At 37.5% G+C, this 20,394-nt stretch overlaps 1 protein-coding gene across 1 annotated transcript in view; it reads left to right on the top strand.

Annotated features, from left to right (window-relative positions):
* THSD7B (thrombospondin type 1 domain containing 7B) overlaps positions 1-20,394 on the top strand; it is an 864,031-nt gene that overhangs the window by 453,282 nt on the left and 390,355 nt on the right. The window contains exon 11 of the mRNA XM_062199372.1: positions 4,626-4,729. Coding sequence (XP_062055356.1) covers positions 4,626-4,729 — 104 coding nt within the window. The remainder of the gene's footprint in view (positions 1-4,625; positions 4,730-20,394) is intronic.

The following is a 20,394-nucleotide window of genomic DNA, read 5'->3' on the forward strand; positions in this document are numbered from 1 at the left end:
AGTACCAGCATCCCATTTGGGCGCCCGTTTGAGTCCTGGCTGCTCTACTTCCTAGAGTCCTTGGTTCCCTGCACCTGCGTGGAAGAGCTGGAAGAAGCTCCTGGCTCCTGGCTTCAGATAGCGCAGCTTCGGCCATTGTGGTCAACTGAGGAGTGAACCAGCAGATGGAAGACCTCTCTCTCTCTCTCTCTCTCTCTCTCTCTGCCTCTCCTCTCTCTGTGTAATTCTGACTTTCAAATAAATAAATAAATCTTTTAAAATATTATTTTGGTGCAAAAAGTTTTCGAAAATATGTATACATGTGATATGTATATATAAAAGTTCATGGTGAATATTCATTATGAGAAACTTTTCTTGCACCTAAATAAGCTTATCTTTTAATTCATTTTTAAAGAATATTTTATTTATTTGAAGGACAGAGTTAGAGAGTGGGAAAGATAGAAAAAGAGATCTTCCATCTTCTGATTCACTCCCTAAATGGCTGCAATTTGGCCAGCCTTGAGTAAGTAGACAGGAGCTTCATCCAGGTCTCCTATGTGGGTGCAGGGACCCAAGAACTTAAGCCACCTTATGCAGCTTTCCCAGGCACATTAGCAAGGAGCCTAGATTGGAAGTGGAGCAGTCAGGATTTGAAGCCAGTGCTGGTTATGGAATGTCAGCACTGCAGGAGGTGACTTAATCCATTATGCCACAATGCTGGCCCCTTTTAATTTATTTTTTCACAAACATTTTTAAAAAATTATCTTTAACAAACATGTAAAAATTACACGTTTATGGGATATCTTGTTATGTTTCTACACACATTTATATTATGTGTTTTCCAATCACAGTAACTATGTCTCTTTCATCAAATATTTAACATTCCTTTATTGTGAAAACATTCAAATTTCTTCTAGTTTGATTTTTTTCGAGAAATACTGAGTACATTACTATTATTTGTAGTTACCTTAGTTTGTAATAGACCATCACAATGACTTACTCCTATGTAACTATAACTTAGTAGTCATTACTCACCTTGCCCCATGCCACACTTCTCTCTCTCTCCCCCATTCTCCCCAGCTTCTGTAAGCATCATTCTACACTTCACATCAGCAGTTAAGATCACCTGTTGTTTTAGATGCCACATACTAGTGATATCATGTGATACATGATTTTATGGTTTTGGCTTATTTCACTTGACATGATGACCCCCAGTCTCATTCATGTTGCTGCAGATGACAAGATTTTATCCTCTTATTTCAGTTGTAAGACATTTGCTTCATCAGTTTATCAGTTGGTGGAAACTTAAGTTGTTTCTCTTTCCCAGCTCTCATGAAAGGGTCTGCAATGAACATTAAGATGCAGATACCGCTTTTACAGACTGATTCATTTTCCTTGGATATATACTCAGTAGTGGGGTTCCCAAATCATGTGGTAGTTCTTTGTTCAATTTTGGAGGAATCTCCTTACTGTTTTGTACAATGTTATCATAACTTGTATTCCTTCCGATAGTGTGAAAAATTTCTCTTTTCTCCATATCCTCAACAGAGTTTGTTAACCTTTGTTGTTTGATGATAGCTAATCTACCTAGAATTAGGGAATATCTCATTATGGTTTTTATTTGCATTTTCCTGATGATTAGTGAGATTGAGCATCTTTTCAGATACCTGTTGCCCATTTGTGTTTTTCCTTGAGAAATGTCTGTTTAAGTATATTGCCTATTTTAATTGAAATATTTGTTTATTTCCTATTGATGTTTGAGTTTCTTATATGTTCTGGTTATTAACACCTTGTCAAATGTATAACTTGCAAACATTTGCTACCATTCTGTAGGTTGTCTTTTCATTCTGTGGATTGTTTCCTGCACTATAGAGAAACTGTTTGATGAGAACCTATTTGCCTATTTTGCTTCTGTGTCCCTGTGCTTTTGCAGTCTGATCATAAAAATTGTTGCCAGTTCTAATGTCCTGAAATGTCTCCTGTGTTTTCTTTTGTTGGATACAATGTTTCACATCTTATTTTCTTTCACGTTTTTTGTTGATTTTGTACCCAAGAAGAGATATCTAGTTTGATTTTTTCTGCATGTGGATATCCAATTATATCAGCATCATTTTTTTGTAACAGAAGTCCTTTTTCCAATGTGCACTTTTTTGCAAACTTTTTAAAGTACCCTAGTACACATATATGAACACACACTCACAAAACGCGCACATACATGCACATACACAGAAATTAGCTTGCCTTTATTCTCTTGTCCCCAAGCTAAACCCTTTGATCAATAATTAAGAACAAGTTTATATTCCATTATTAATAATTTTGTTGGCATACACAAAACTGCCTTTAGCAAAAATGTCTAGTGTTTCTCCTGATTATTTGAAAAACTGTACCTTAAAGCTGTGTGATTCAGGGGCTAATTCTTTCAGGAAAATACAAGCTCTTTTGTTTTTTAGAGAAGACTGTTCCTTTTAGGTAAAATTTAAGGGTACCATTGGAGAAGTCTAAATTACTATTGATTTTATCATTCTTTATTCCCATTGTTTCTATCTGACGGCTAATTTGTAAATAAACACTGGGAACATGCGCAGACTACCTGTTTTTCTTCATTAACCGCAGGGCCAGTGTGGAAACACTGTCAGTATTCATCCTTTGGTGCTGCGTATAAATATTGAAGCTTCTGAACTAGCCAAAGAGCTCTCAAGAAAAGTAACCAAGTGAAAAATTAGCCAAATCAAATATTAGGAGACATTTTTCTGATGCCAGGGCTATTATCATTAGATAAAATCTCAGAAACCCTCCAAGGCCTCTTCCATTCCCTTGGCCACTCTCTTTTCTCTCATGTTATATGGTAATTATCCATGCAGGCTGGAGCTAATTTCCATTATTGACCCCCTGCCACCTTCCCCAGAAATCAGATCCACTTTGTATGAATTGTATCATTGTTTCATATTCCTTGATGTGTTAGTTTAAAATGGGTCCAAGTTGGCAGCATGGTCAATCTTATTTATTTATTATTACTATTTTTGGTTTTTAAATTTTTAGTGAGTTTTTAACAGATTCAACACAGTTTATAGATATAATTCTAAAAATATGATGCTGCCTTCTTCCCTTCCCCTCTCCTTCCTTCTCCTTTTCTTTCTGTTTTTAGTTTTTGAGATAATATATTTTAAATTCACATTATAGTAAAAAATTTCAATGCTTCATCAAATGAGAAATTTAACAAGTAAAAACAAAACAAATAAAAACACCTTCTCTTTCTTAGTAAAACTTTTTTGAATTTTAAGCAGTAAGGTCAAGTATCTCCCAAGGCATCACATTAGTAGGTTAAAGGGATGATGCCATAGAAACAATTTTCCCCGTATAGAGTTGGCAATAAGGACACCCCAGAGTCCAGAGCTTAGCATCCGGAGTCTTCAGACACAGAGCTGGCCTGTCCTGACCTATACAATTTCCAACATGTCATTTAACCTCTCTAAATCCAGGTTTATCAGCCCCAAACTGAGAGCTTCACAAGGGAGTTTAGAAATTCCTTCCTTTCTTTTCAGTCTAGGTAGCAAGCTAAAGAAGTTTAATTATTTTGTCTTAATTTGCCATGCAAGCTTATGTAACCTCCATTTAAGAAATCGAATGGGGATAGCTTTGTGGCTCAGCAGATTAAGTCACCGCCTGCAGTGCTGACATCACATTTGAGTGTCTATTTAAGCCCTGGCTGCTGTGCTTCTGATCCAATTCCCTGCTAATGCACCTGGGACAGCAACTGGAGATGGCCCAACTATGTGGGCTCCTGCCACCCATGTGGGAGTCTCATATGGAGTTCCAGGCTCCTGTTTTCAGCCTGTCCCTCCCCAGACCATTAAAAACATTTGAGGTGTGAACTAGCAGTGGAAGATTTCCCTCTCTCTCTCTCTCTCTCTCTCTCTCTGCAACTCTGTCTTTCAAATAAATAAATCAATGCTTTAAAAAAAAAAAAAGGGGTGGGGGGGCTGGCACCGTGGCTCACTTGGCTAATCCTCCGCCTGCGGCGCCAGCATCCCATATGGGCGTCGGGTTCTAGTCTGGCTGCTCCTCTTCCAGTCCAGCTCTCTACTGTGGCCTGGGAAGGCAGTGGAGGATGGCCCAAGTGCTTGGGTGCCTGCATCTGCATGGGAAACCAGGAGGAAGCACTTGACTCCTGGTTTTGGATCGGCGCAGTGTGCCAGCCGTAGCGGCCATTTGGGAGGGTGATCCAATGGAAGGAAGACCTTTCTCTCTGTCTTTCTCTCACTAACTCTGTCAAATAAAAAAAAAAGAAAAAGAAAAAGAAATCTCAGTGAGTGTCATAGCTGAAGCATAGAACTAAATCCCCTTACCATTTTAGTGTTGTATGTATGTATGCATGTGTGTGCATGAGAGAGAGAGAGAGAGAGAGAGAGGGAGAGTCTCAGCCTCTCCCTCTCTCTCTCCAGGTGGAATAGATTTCTGTCTTCCCTACTGCTTACCAAAGTTTAATTTTATTACATTGGTTTCAAGTCTATATTTATGTTTACTATATTTATATTTTGAATTTTTACTATATTTATGTTTTGAATTTTTAAATTCATCCATTTCAAGTGTTTCCTTTGTGTGTTTGTTATCATGAAATTCTGTTTCTCTGTTGTTTATGATCTTAGATGGAAGCCACAGAAATGGAGCCCCTGCATCTTAGTGCCGGCGTCTGTCAGACAGGGTATAACAGGCACCAGTGAAGCGTGTGGAAAGGGGCTGCAAACAAGAGGTAAGGGAATATGTAAATAACCTTTCTATTCAGATGAAATTTACATCATGTTTCTTTTCTCATGTGTTGCTTTTTTTATTTCAGTAGGTTGTGATATTATTGAGTTGAGTTACTTATATCAATGTTTAAGTTTGTTTGGCATTAGTTAATGTGGATCGTTCGAGGTCATCTTTTTTTTTTTTTTTTTTTTTTTTTTTGACAGGCAGAGTGGACAGTGAGAGAGAGAGAGAGACAGAGAGAAACGTCTTCCTTTTGCCGTTGGTTCACCCTCCAATGGCTGCCGCGGTAGCGCGCTGCGGCCGGCGCACCGCGCTGTTCCGATGGCAGGAGCCAGGTGCTTATCCTGGTCTCCCATGGGGTGCAGGACCCAAGGACTTGGGCCATCCTCCACTGCACTCCCTAGCCACAGCAGAGAGCTGGCCTGGAAGAGGGGCAGCCGGGACAGGATCGGTGCCCCAACCGGGACTAGAACCCGGTGTGCCGGCGCCGCAAGGCGCGAGGTCATCTTTTATTTATGACCAGTTAGTGCACTTACGAACTAAAGCAGTGTATGCAAATATCTGTTCTCAGTCATAGCACAACCCAATGATGATGTTCCAAAATCATGTTGGATGTCAGCAAAGCAAGGGAGGATGTGGCAGGAATAAGATCCAGAAGTATAGGTTTGCACTTTTTTACGTGCTAATATATAAATGAAAAGATAACTGAATGAATTAACTAATCTTAATGATTAAGATATACATAATTGTTCTACAGTCATAGAAATTTTAGAAAGAAAAATTTTAGAAGACATTGGTAATAGGCTTCTGGATATCAGAAGATCTAGAAATGTGACAAATCTCTGAAAAGCAATTAGAAAACCAACAAACTATTCAGTTTTCTTTTTCATTCATAATCTAAGTGCCAAAGATACAAAGCTTGACAAGGACATGATTTATTCTTAAAATAAAACCCTTTCTCTAAAGGAATATGTGTAGCAGAATAAGACATTTGGATACCAATTGCATTTATTGGTTTTATAATTGGTGTTATTTTAGAAGATACTTAAATTTCTCTTCCTGTTGAATAGGTCATACTTTGGCAATTATATCCCTATCAAAACACTTAAAGATGAATTTGACTGTCCAAATAGTTTTACTTAGGACTACCATGAGGCTTTATAGAGACTTTGTATAAATTACAAGAATTACTTCCTTAAAACATTTTACTTTCATACATCACAAAATTTTTGTAAAAATGTGATCTTTAATTATCTGACTTTTGCATATATTATGCTGCACAAATTGTTTTAAAATATTCAGATATACCTTAGGAATTAAGCCCTTTGAAGAAGTCACCTGTGTACAGTGAACAATTTAACTCTAAATATGACCTGGGCATTAGTAGAGTATCGTAATGGTCGGTTCTCATTAAAAAACTATTTAGTAAACTTTGAAGAAATGTTGCTTTTAAATGATGTAGAATTCTATCACATAAAAGGCAAATTATTTCACTTATCCTTGGAGGATTCTACTTTGAATTCCAATTTGAATGGATTTCTAGCTGGATCCAAGATACTCTGGTAGAGTAAGCAAGTAACCTCCTTGAGTTTTCCCTAAATTAGACAGCCAATATTAGGGAATTCATGATGTTTGTTTCGTGGACAATTTGCAATTTTTAAGTAGCAGGATGATTCAACAATTTTAAGAGAATGAAGGAAAAATATTTATTCACCCACATTTATTCTAAAATTACTTCCAAACCATGAAGGCAAACAGGAGGGAATAAAACATTATCACCAAATGTGTTTCAATGAGCCCTTTAAAGAATCATTTCCAATGAGCACAATATGCTTAGCTTCAAGTAAATTAGGAGCCATCTGAAACCTCAATTACAGTACATGGATTTAGAAAGTGAATGTTGATATGGTAAAGTATGTTGTGAAACAGGATTATGCCTACATGTTGGCAGGTTTAAATTTGTGGATGCTGAAGAGAAATAAACTGATTTTTCTGGATAAGTCCAGAAAAACAGCACATACTGCAAAAAGAAGTATGAAAGGTTGTGGTTGTGTTGGTGGAAGGGGATACAAAACAAGAGCTTTTTAAAGTCTGGATAAAGAATTGTGAGCCCATCTTCTCCAGTTGCTTATCTTTCACTCTGCAAAGTCAGGTTCCTACCATTTCCTATTTTTGTAGGAGTCTGGCTGTTTATTCTCTGGAAATACAGAATTGGCAGGGTTGTGCTCTTCAGATACTAGGCAGGAGTGGGTATAGAAGAAAGGCAAGACCAAAGTTCGAATGATCACAGGAAAGTCAGTTTATGGGATTATGAGACTCTCAGTTTCCTTCTTCCATGAGTTTCTGCATGCTGGCTGCTCAGCTTTTATCACCCTTCCCCACCTTGTGCCCAGGCAAGAAATTGGGCCATTTTTTGCTAAAGACAAAATGTCTAACAAATAATAAAATTTAGGGTTCAACAATATAAAAGCTAAAATGTTTGATATTCTTGCTATATAGCTCATCAGACAACATGCCACTATTCAAATGCAAACCAATACACTTGTTAGTCCTTTAGTATTATATCAGTGGATAACTGTGAATCACTTGATATTAGTAAAACGTCTAGTATGAAAGAAAGCAAAGAGTTGGAGGGAGATAAACAATCAGTATAGAAATTTGAGTTGCAAACTGCCAAGTGTTGATATAAGACAAAACAGAACATAAAGGAGGAGTACCATCCAAGAAGGAATGTAAAGAAGTTCCTAATATGGAAGGTTATAAATCCCTGGGTTGTAAGAGGTCAAAATGGTTGACTCACATTAAGGCATATCATTGTGAAATTTCACACTGGGGTGAGGGTACCATCCTAAATCTTCTAGAAAAATGAATAGTATATCTCCTATATAGAGGGTTCAAATAAGAATATCATAGGACTTTGCAACATGAACATTGGAAAGTAGAAGGAAATACAACGATACATTCCTAAAGTTGAATCATAATGATTTTTAAAAATTTTTGTTGTAGAGATCTTTCCTTACTTTGGTTACATTTATTTATAAATATTTGATTTTTTTGTGGCTGTTATGAATGGGATTCCTTCCTTGATTTCTCTTTCTTTGAGTTTTCCATTAGCATACAAAATAATTATTGTTTTGTATGTTTATTTTGATACCTGCAACTTTTACTGAATTGCTTTACCAGTTCTAACAGTTTTTTTGTGGAGTGTTTAGGATTTTCCATGTACATTATGCCATCTGCAAACATGGATAATTTGATTTCCTCTTTTCCTGTTTTGATGCCCTTTATTTCTTTCACCTCTCTAATTGCTTCTGCTAAATCTTCCAGTACTATAATTGAATAAGATTGGTGAAAATGGACATCTTTGTTTTGTTCCAAATCTGAAGGTAAATACTTTCCATTTTTCCCCTTTTATTATAATATTGGCTGTTGGTTTTGATATATCACCTTCATAATTTAGAGGAATGTTTCTATTATACCTAATTTCTGGAAGATTTTTATCATAAAAGGGTGATGAATCTTATCAAATGCTTTCTCTGCATCTGTTGAGATGACCATAAAATTTTTGTTCTTTATTCTATTGATGTGATTTATGATTTTTATTGATTTGCAAATATTTAACCACCCTTGCACTTCTTGGATAAATCTCACTTGATTGAGATGTATGATCTTTTTGATATGATTTTAGATTAGATTTGCTAGTGTCTTGTGGAGAATCTTTGTACCTAAGTTCATTAAGGATATAGGCCTATAGTTTTCTTTTTATATTGTGTCTTTGATTTTGGTATCCAAGTAATGTTGGCCTCATAAAAAGAATTTGATGCAGTTCCTTCCAGTTCAATATTTTGGAATAGTTTGAGGAGTATTAAATTTACTTCCTCTTTGAAAGTTCTGTAGAATTCAGTAGGAAAGCCATCAGGTCCTGTCCTTTTCCTTTATGAAAGACTTGATTACTGCTTTAATCTCATTGCTTGTCATGGTCTGTTTAGATTGTCCATATCTTCTTGATTTAATCTCTGTAGGTTATATGAAAGAATTTATCCATTTCTTTGAGGTTTTCCAGTTTATTAACATATAGTTCTTCATAGGAGTTTCTTATGCTCCTTTGTATTTCAATGGTATTGGTTCTGATGTTACCTTTTTCGTCTCTAATTTTATTTCTTTGAGTATTTTCTCTTTTTTTTCTTTGTTAGACTGTCTTATGGTTAACTATTTTGTTTATCTTCTGCAAAAACCAACTTTTGGTTTTTTGTTCTTTTGTATTTTTATTTCAATTTCATTTATTTCTACTCTGATCCTAATTTATAACCTCCTGATGATTTTGGCCTTGGATTCTTGTTTTTCTGTCTCCAAGATCCATCACTATATCATTAATGTTAGACATTTCTCCTTTTTTTGAATGTAAGCATTTAACACTATAAACTTCCCTTGTAATACTCCTGTTACTGTATCCCAAAAGTTTTCATATGTTGTGTTTTTATTTTCGTTTATTTCATGAAAGTTTTTTATTTACTTTTTAATTTTTTCAGTTGATCATTCAGTAACATGATGTTTAATAAACACCTGATATAAATAAGTTTCCATGTATTTGTGCATGTTATTTTTATTCTTGTTGATTTCTAGTTTTATTTCTTTGTGATTTGAGAAGATGCAAAGTATAATTTCAATATTTTTAAATTTACTGAGACTTGATTTGTGGCTTACTATGTGATCTGTCCTAGAAAAATGTTCTATGTACTGATGAGAAGAATGTGTATTCTGTAGCTGTTTAGTGAAATGCCCTATAAACATATGTTTAGTCCATTTGCTCAGAAGTACATTTCAACTCCAATGTACTTTATTGATTTGCTGTCTGGGTGATCTGTACATTAATGAGAGAGAGGTGTTGAAATCACACACAATATCATATTGGAGTCTACCTCTCCCTTTAGGTCCACTAGTGTTTGCTGTATATATCTGGATGGTCTTGTGTTGGATGCAAATATATTTATGATTGTTATGTCTTCTTCCTGAGTTTAACCTTTTATCAAAATATATTTATCTCTCTCTCTCTCTCTCTCTTTTTTTTTTTTTTTTTTTGACAGGCAGAGTTAGACAGTGAGAGAGAGAGAGAGACAGAGAGAAAGGTCTGCCTTCTGTTGGTTCACCCCCCAAATGGCCGCCACGGCCGATCCGAAGCCAGGAGCCAGGTACCTTCTCCTGGTCTCCTATGTGGGTGCAGGGCTCAAGCACTTGGCCCACCTCCACTGCTTTCCTGGGCCACAGCAAAGAGCTGGACTGGAAGAGGAGTAACCGGGACAGAATACGGCACCCCAACCGGGACTAGAACCCAAGGTGCCGGCACCGCAGGCAGAGGATTAGCCTAGTGAGCCATGGTGCCAGCCAATATATTTATCTCTTTATCTCTTTTTACAGGTTTTTTTTTTTTTTTTTTGTATTTAAAGTCTGATTTTTCTGATATCAGGATAGATATGCCTGCTTGCTTTTGGTTTCCGTTTGCCTGGTATAACTTTTTTGAGCCCTTCACTTGCAGTCTGTATGTCTTTTGTTTGTGAAGTGAGTTTCTTGTAAGCAGAATGTAGTGGAGTCATTTTTTTTTTAAATCCATTCAGCCATCCTAACTCTTTTGGTTGGTGTATTTAATTCATTTACATTCAAGGTCACCATTGATAGATAAACTAAGACCTGCCATTTGTTGATTGGATAATGGTTCTAGCTACTCAGTTAGATAACTTGGTGATGATCTGTGTTTCATGGTTACCTTTAAGACAGGACTCCTTTCAGAATTTCTTATAAAGCTGATGTGGTAGTGGACTTGCCCAGTTTTTGCTTATCTGGAAAATACTTTATTTCTCCTTCACTTTTATTTTTATTTATTTTTTATTTATTTATTTTTATTTTTATTTTTGACAGGCAGAGTGGATAGTGAGAGATCAGCATCGCACTGATCCGAAGCCAGGAGCCAGGTGCTTCTCCTGGTCTCCCATGCGGGTGCAGGGCCCAAGCACTTGGGCCATCCTCCACTGCACTCATGGGCCACAGCAGAGAGCTGGCCTGGAAGAGGGGCAACCAGAACAGAATCTGGCGTCCCGACCGGGACTAGAACCTGGTGTGCCAGCACCGCAAGGCAGAGGATTAGCCTATTGAGCCACGGCGCCGGCTCTCCTTCACTTTTAAAGGATAGTTTCACTGGATATAACATTCTTGGTTGGGAGTTTTTTTCTTTTTTCTTTTTTTTTAACTTTTATATAATGAATATAAATTTCCAAAGTACAGCTTATGGATTACAATGGTTTCCCCCTCACCATAACTTCCCTCCCACCTGCAACCCTCCCCTTTCCCGCTCCTTCTCCCCTTCCATTCACATCAAGATTCATTTTCAGTTCTCTTTATATACAGAAGATCAGTTTAGTATATATTAAGTAAAGATTTCAACAGTTTGCCCCCACCTAGCAACACAAAGTGAAAAAATACTGTTTGAGTACTAGTTATAGCATTAAATCACAATGTACAGCACATTAAGGACAGATCTTTTTTTTTTTTTTTTAAGAATTGATTAATTTTCTATGCCATTTCCAATTTAACACCAGGTTTTTTTTTTTTCATTTTCAATTATCTTTATATACAGAAGATCGATTCTGTATATACTAAGGATTTCATCAGTTTGCACCCACACAGAAACACAAGGTGTAAAAATACTGTTTCAGTACTAGTTATAGCATCACTTCACATTGGACAACACATTAAGGACAGATCCCACATGAGATGTAAGTACACAGTGACTCCTGTTGTTGATTTAACAATTTGACACTCTTGTTTATGGCATCAGTAATCTCCCTAGGTAGTCATGAGTTGCCAAGGCTATGGAAGCCATTAGGGTTTGCCGACTTCGATCTTATTCCAACAGGGACATAGTCAAAGTGGAAGTTCTCTCTTCCCTTCAGAGAAAGGTACCTCCTTGTTTGATGGCCCCATTCTTTCCACTGGGATCTCACTTGCAGAGATCTTTCATTTAGGTCTTATTTTTATTTTTTTTTTTCCCAGAGTGTCTTGGCTTTCCATGCCTAAAATACTCTCGTGGGCTCTTCAGCCAGATCCAAATGCCTTAAGGGCTGATTCTGAGGCCACAGTGCTATTTAGGACACCTGCCATTCTATGAGTCTGCTGTGTATCCCACTTCCCATGTTGGATTGTTCTCTCCCTTTTTGGTTCTATCAGTTAGTATTAGCAGACACTAGTCTTGTTTGTGTGATCCCTTTGACTCTTAGACCTATCAGTGTGATCAATTGTGAACTGAAATTGATCACTTGGACTAGTGAGATGGCATTGGTAGATGCCACCTTGATGGGATTGTATTGGAATCCCCTGGCACGTTTCTATCTCCACCATTTGGGGCAAGTCCGATTGAGCATGTTCCAAATTGTACATCTTCTCCCCCTCTCTTTCCCACTCTTATATTTAACAGGGATCACTTTTCAGTTAAAATTTAAACACCTAAGAATAATTGTGTGTTAATTACAGAGTTCAACCAATAGTACTAGAACAAAAAAAATACTAAAATGGATAAAGATTTACATTGTACATCAACAGTCAGGACAAGAGCTGATCAAGTCACTGTTTCTCATAGTGCCCATTTCACTTCCACAGGTTTCCCCTTTGGTGCTCAGTTAGTTGTCGCCGATCAGGGAAAACAAATGATATTTGTCTCTTTGGGACTGGCTTAATTCACTCAGCATGATGTTTTCCAGATTTCTCCATCTTGTTGCAGATGACCGGATTTCATTGTTTTTGACTGCTGTATAGTATTCTATAGAGTACATGTCCCATAATTTCTTTATCCAGTCTACTGTTGATGGGTATTTGGGTTGGTTCCAGGTCTTAGCTATTGTGAATTGAGCTGCAATAAACATTGAGGTGCAGACGGCTTTTTTGTTTGCCAATTTAATTTTCTTTGGGTAAATTCCAAGAAGTGGGATGGCTGGGTTGTATGGTAGGGTTATATTCAGGTTTATGAAGAATCTCCACACTGACTTCGGTTGGGAGTTTTTTTCATTAAGACCTTGAATCTATCATCCCACTCTCTTTGGCCATAGGGTTTCTGCTGAAGTCTGATGTTTCTAATTGATTTTCCTTTATATGTAACTTGATGCTTTTCTCTTACTATCTTAAAGACTTTCTTCTAATCTTTAACTTTTGTCAGTTTACTATAATATGCTTTGGAAAAGACCTTTCTTTGGGTTGAGTCTGCTTGGGGTTTTAGACCTTCTTGTATTTGGATGTCCATGTCTCTTTCAAGACCTAGCAAATTTTCAACTATTATTTTGTTTAGCAGGTTCTCAATGCCTTTTGCCTTTTCTTCTTCAGGAATACCTATATATCAATATTTGGTCACTTACCATATCCCATACTATGCATAGACTTTTTCTTCATTCTTTTTAAATTCTTTTCTCTTTATTTTTGTCTGACTAGGTAATTCCAAAATTCTTGCCCTTGAGATCAGAAATTCTTTCCTCCACTTGATCTATTCTGCTGTTACAGCTCTCATATATATTTTTTATTTCACTGATTGAAGGTTTCATCTCCAAAATTTCTGTTTGGTTCTTCTTAATGAGTTCTATCTCCTTGGTAATATGTTTATTCATGTCACTCATTGATTTCCTTATTTCTTTAATCTGTCTATCTGCACTCTCTTGTATCTCATTGAGTTTCCTTACAATCATTATTTTGCATTCTTTATCTGTCATCATTTTGTAGATTTTCTTCAGTTCAGAATCTAATTCTAGAGTATTATTGTGTTATTTTGTGGGTGTCATGCTTCCTTGTTTCTTCATTTTTCTTGGATCCCTACTTTGACATCTGTCCATCTGATGTATTTATCCCTTCTTCTTTTTGGAGTAGGTTTTATTTTAAAAGACTATATGGTTTCTCTTAAATGCAAGATATCACTTCACTTGTTCCTTTGGCTGTGGTTCTAGGTAAGCCCAGGAGTATAGCTTCTGGCTGATTTGTTTTAATCATTGTTAGCTGTGTCTATAAGTGACACAGTGATCTAGTTTGCTGCTATTCATAGGTATAAAGATGTGGTTTTGATATAAGTAAGAGTTTCTTTGGATGTGTGTGTGTTTGGTCCATAGAGAGTTCAGTGTCAGTCTCCCTGGCAAATGTGTTAACCAGGGCCTTTTTCTTGATGCTATGAAAGACATGGGTAGCTGCCCCCTTGTCCTCTGACAAGCCTGAGTGATGCTGGAGCTTGTGGCACCAATTGCTGTGGTACCAGGACTGTGTGATATGGATGGCCTCTTCCTCTGGTCCTGCTAGGAGAGTCCAATTGGTACTTTGGCTTATAATACCAACAGTCCTAGTCCTAGGACTAGAAGATGTAAACTGAACCCTTTAATAATCCTACAGGGTGACTACAAGGTATACATAAGATTTTACTCTGGAGGGGTGGGATGCAGGTAGGTTCTTCCCTATGCCCATCTAGTAGATTCCAGTGTCACAGAGAAATTTAGGTTGAATTGTTATAATCCTGATGTTGTAAGGTATAGTGGAATCATTACCCAGATCTCCCAGACTAGGGGCAGATTTTTTTTTTTAATGGGCTGTTTCTGGTGTTAGCTCCCAGAAGCTAAGGCAAACCCACCTGGCTCACATAGAGTACATGAGCTTGGAGGAGAAATCTCCAAAACTCCCATAGTTACAGGATGCAAGGGATCTGTTGTTTGCCCCACATGTTGCCCTGACTGTGACTATAATGCTGGTACAAGCAGAATAGAGGCAAGATATCAATAGAAAAGGCATCAGTAGAAAATGTCTAACATTAAGCAATGGGTTGATTGGCCCATATGTGTGTTTTTTAGAAATGAAGTATACACACACCCAAAAACTATAAAATTCCAAAAATAATTGAGTGAACACAAACCGTATCTTTTTTATTAGTACACATATTTAAGTGCTGTGTATGTGTCTTCAAAAACATTGTATAAAAGGCATGTCACAAAAATGAGTGTAATTTTAAAATTATTTTTGCCTCAAAATAAACTTATCTCTAGTTCCATTTTCTATTAAATGTTTGCAATATCCTTATTTGTTACTTCGCTAAAAATATTTTTAAAATTAAACAGCTTGTAAATTTAAAAAATTGTGTTATTTGAGAAGTAAAAAATGGGCAGAGGGACTGGCGTTGTGGCATAGCACGTAAAGCTGGCATCTGCAGTGCTGGCATCCCATATGGGCGCCGATCCAGCTCTCTGCTATGGCCTGGGAAAGCAGTAGAAGATGGCCCAAGTCCTTAGGCCCCTGCACCCATGTGGGAGACCTGGAAGAAGCTCCTGGCTTCAGATCAGCTGAGCTCTGGTCGTTGTGGCCTACTGGGGAGTGAAACAGCACATGGAAGACCTCTCTTTCTCTCTGCCTCTCCTCTCTGTGTAACTCTGACTCTCAAATAAATAAATAGACCTAAAAAACAAATGGACAGAGACTCTCATTCCCTGGTTCACCCCCCAAATGCCACCAACAGCCACAGCAAGCCCAGGCCAAAACGGAGGGTTGGGAAGTGAATCCCTGACTCCCACGTGAGTGGTAGGGACTAACAGCCTGAGATATCACCTGATGCCTTCCTTGGTGCACACTGGAAGGAAACTGGGACTGGGAACTGGAGCTTGGACTCAAATCCAGGCACTCCAGTATGGGATGTCAGCATCTCACCTAGCCACTTCATTGCTAAGCCAAATACCTGCCCGAAAAATTTGTTAAGAGGATGATTTATTTAATGTTGTAAGTGATTATATCAGTGAATACACTACAAAGAACTGTATAGACTAGACCCTGAAAGGAAAGATAGTCCAGAGAAGGAAGAAAGAGGGGAAAAAAGAACTAACCTGTTTTCTTCTGTGTGGAAAGATTTCTTCTGTCAGCCTTTCTTGCTAGTTTTCACATACACAGCCTTTATCTGTGCATATTCCAGAGATTGGACTCCAAAAACATATGTCCATATCCTGATCCATATAACTTGGGTGTGTGGCTCTGTAAATGTAATTAATTAGAAAGTCTCAAGGTGAGATCATCTTTGTTCTTCCGGTGGTTCCTAAATCCAATGATGAATGTCCTTACAAGATATAGAAGAAGGCAGAGACTGTTAAATGATGCACCTGGAAGTCAAGGAATGTCCGGCTCCAATGGAAGCTGGAAGATTAGAGATCAGATCTACCCCTAAATCTCTGGAGGGAATGTGGACCTTATGGTATGTAGTTTTCATTTTGTGGCCTCCAGTTCCTGATAGAACAAACATTTTGCTGCTTTCAGACACAAGTGTGTGGGAGTACATTAGGAAGTTTGAAGAAGAAAGTATAGTATTTTTATTACTCTGTTATTTCATGAAGGTCTCTATTCCCTTGCAGAATGTTATCCATGAGAATGCTTTGGGAACTATATTTCAGTTGCCTGAGAAAGGGTTTCTCTGTGCTTGTTTTGTCCACTCCAATGGAGGCTTTATCAACCTGGAAAGTCTTCAATTTCCTCTGTGAGGGTTTAAAGGAGCTTAAGCTCAGACAGTAAAGTCACGGGGAGGCCAGCCTGGGGTTATAAAGTCTCATGAGGGATCCTTTCCTCTTGCTATGCAGTACTAAATTGTAGAACTGCAAGTGGCTTTGCGAAGACCTTTTGCTTGGTAAGTTTATTTCTGTGTAGTTCCCCCTTAAACACTGTGGGCTAATCTTTTAGTCATTGTGGGGCTCTGATAAGCATCTCCATGGCTGGTCTTCTCCCAGCCTCACATATGCATTATGAAGATGTCAGTGTCCAAGATTTGTAAGAAACCCTCAGGTTTAAAGTTGCGTTTCCTGCTTGCTTTGCAGGGTCTGCTGCTTTCATTTGTTTGGGGCTCTGTAAGTGCCTGTCTTTGGACTTCTTCATCAATATATTAAAAGCCGTCTGTTGTCCAGTGTTTGCAACTTTTTCATTTAAAAGAAACTTTTAAAACTTTTAAGTGTTTTTACCATTAGAAACAGGAATATCTCCTTATTTTAGTTCATTGCTGTTACATTGATGATTTGTTTAATAGGTTCACAATTAAGAATACAGTTCTGGAAAACTCTTCTAATGAAAAAGAAAGAAAAAAATTAAAAAAGAAGAAGACTAGGATTATAGCCGTAGTTCTGAGGAGTCAGGCATTCGGGGTTCCATTGTCCTAGTAGACTCATGGTTCAAGGGGTGCTTCATGTTCTTTCTGCTCAGAGTCTTGTTCCTAACCCATATACAGAATGATAGTTCAGCTTCTACATGGAACATAAAAGGAGGAAACTTAAATGTTCTAATACACTTTAACGACTGCCCTTTAAGGGGTAAGAGTGAAGAACAAAAAATAAAGAGAAAAAGAAAAGATGTTGGCATTCCTTGGAGAACGGCTTTGTCCCTGGGCTGATTCTTATTTTGCTGTATACAATGACTGCTTTAAAACTGGCTTAATGGGCTTTGCAGTGTTATCCTTCCAGACACTACCTTCTTCTCCTTCACCAGCTTGTGAGTGAATTCTATCAGCAAACAGACTTGACATCTATGGCACTGTAATGGCTACAGAGTGGATATGGAGATCGAAATTGTCTTGTTCAAGATACCCATGACTTCTTTGAAGTACCTGCATTCTTTTCTGGTTTATTTCCACTAAATAATGTTTTTGTGGACCAAAGGAGGCAGGTGTCTAATCTCTGTCAAATCTTTTTGTTCTTTCTTAATTAGTTTTTGTCACAGTGAGAGGCAGTCTTATTACACAATAGTTTTGTTGGAATCTATCTTTCTTTGCATTCAAGGAATCTTTTAGAATAAAGGTTCTTTTCCATTAAAAAAGAAAAAACTAAGAAAAGAATCCCTCTTGAATAAGATCTGGGCTACCTTTATTTATTTATTTATTTTTAAAAAAGGTATGGAGTTAAAAATTAGTAAAAAGAAGTTAAAGAAAAGTGCTGCTTAAAGTCAATAGTATAGCAATAATGCCTGGTATTCAAAAGTGAAAATTCCTATAAAATACATACGCTTGTATGTGTCTGCCATTAAGCAAGGCATGATTTTTTTCAAACACTTTTCATAATCTAATTTATAAGACTTTACATATATGATTTAATCTTTAAAGATTGGTTTATGCAATTTTCCAACACTGTATGAATTATATCAATATATATCCAGATACAAAACAAGTAAATTAAGTTACATGACCTATGTCCAGAGAAAACTGTTTGTGTTGTACATCTGAGTATTCTAATTTTCTGAATTAAAATAATTCTTCCCAAATTGCATTGTCTTAGTTGAGAAAAGAGAGATAAATATGCTAACCTAGCATTAGCTCAACAGAAAACTTTTGTTTAGAAAACACTTAGAAAGACAGCAAAAACAAACCCTGAGAAATAAGGAAGTCATAGTGCTACGTCAATAAAAATTTGAAAACAGTCCATCAGAGGTAGATGTTTGGACTTATGGTTAAGCTGCAAGTTGGGACTCCTGGATCCCACATTGGAGCACCTGCGTTTGAGTTGCAGCACCACTCTTGATTCCAGTTTCCTGCTAATGTAGTTTCTGGTAGGCAGCCATGATGGCTCAGGTAGTTGAAACCCTGGCTTCACCTTGGCCCAACTTGGGCCATTGGAGGCATTGGGAGAGCGCCCCAATAGAGAAGGCCAACCTCTCTCTCTCTCCTTCCCCCCCGCTTACCTTATCCATGTATCTCCCAGATATATAGATAAATACATTGATTGATAGATAGAACCTGCCAATCATCTAATCATGTTCTTATTCCTGGTGTCAAGTATCCTTTTATTTTAAGATATGAAGAGAATACATAGTAATCATTGGACTTTTATTCTCCAGACAGATATCCACAGTCATGTAATATTATACTTGCACAGATTTATTCTCTGTCATATTCCATACATAGAGCACAACTAAAAAGTCTTCTCAGTAGGAAAATAAATATACAGGTCTTAACTTTGACTAATAGCCATAAACCAATATGATCATAGTTTTTATTTTTAAACAACAACAAAAGAAGGTAGGATAGAGGTGGTTCTGCTTAGAAAACTTGGATGTGGACATCCCCAGTAAGGAATGGGGAGCAACTGTAACCTATCCAAGGACCATATCCACAGATGCAACTTTCTTAGATGAGTAAAGCCATTGGGCAGTGTCTTCCCTTTGAATTTCAAGAAAGGAAGACATGACCCTACTTCCCAAATCAATATATTGCATTTCTGATCTATGCAACAAGAAAATATTTTGAAAACACACTATTTACAATAACTTTTGTGAGATCACTTTTATTTATTTATTTTATTTATTTATTTATTTTTTGACAGGCAGAGTGGACAGTAGAGGGAGACAGAGAAAAAGGTCTTCCTTTTTTGCCGTTGGTTCACCCTCCAATGGCCGCCGTGGTAGGCGCGCTGCGGCCGGTGCACCGCGCCGTTCCGATGGCAGGAGCCAGGTGCTTCTCCTGGTCTCCCATGGGGTGCAGGGTCCAAGCACTTGGACCATCCTCCACTGCACTCCCTGGCCACAGCAGAGAGCTGGCCTGGAAGAGGGGTAACCGGGACAGGATAGGCACCCCGACCAGGACTGGAACCCGGTGTGCCGGCGCCGCTAGGCGGATGATTAGCCTAGTGAGCCGCGGCGCCGGCTAGAGATCACTTTTAATAACTGTTCACCTCATAGAGAAAAGTGATCTGACCCCAATATTATTTGTAGTAAATATCACCTTGGGAAAACATCTAACTCCATTTCTGACATCAATACCAGAAGAGATTGGAGGGCATGAAATACTTCATCAATTTGTTAATTGTCTCCAGATACCAAAATAATGTATTTTAAAAATTATAAGCGACTTTAAAAACATTTCTCCTAAATATTATAATTATGTAAGCTATGAAAATAATGGAAATAGGGTTAGAATGTGAAAATTCAATTGACAGCATAGGGCAACTCTCTAAAGTGTTCTCAGATTATAATAAAGGGATGGGTTTTATAACACTGGAGGCATTGCTTTCTAAAGTAAAGTACTGGATTCAGAGCAAAGACTGCATTTTAATGTAAGTGTAATGATTCTGGGAAGCATTTTTCATTTTCTTGCCATGTGTCATGGTCGGCTTATCTCTGGATTTCATGCTTGCTGCAGGTAGATTATGCACATTTTTAAGAATTGGTGATAAATTAAAAATAAATATTAAAGGAAATGAGCAGCCTAAGGCACAATGCTTTAATCACACAATGTAAAGTTAGAGATGTTGTTTTGTGAAAGCCTCTCCATTTCAACATAGTATCTGTGATTCAAAGAACAGAGTACCCTTTTCTGCAGTCGACCTTACTCACATCCAGAGCAGGTATTTCACTGATGAAATCTATGTTGATGGTGGAGATGGTAGGAGATAGTGTTCTTTTTTTTTTTTTTTTAATTGATGAATCTAGTCATTTGCAAGACTATTGTTAAGAAATTTCTCTTCTAGGTACACAGTTCCCAATTACAGAACTATCTTCCCTTCAGTGATGCTAATATGAATTTCAAAGTCTATTGCGAACTGTGTAAATATAATGGGATTATACTGAACCTACATTCCCTCTCTTCAAATAAATGTGTATCTACTGGCTTCCCTTAGCATTCAAATTACTAAGGTTGTGATATTCATT

This window comes from Lepus europaeus, chromosome 1 (assembly GCF_033115175.1).
Source record: "Lepus europaeus isolate LE1 chromosome 1, mLepTim1.pri, whole genome shotgun sequence".
In the NCBI taxonomy this organism is placed as follows: domain Eukaryota; kingdom Metazoa; phylum Chordata; class Mammalia; order Lagomorpha; family Leporidae; genus Lepus; species Lepus europaeus.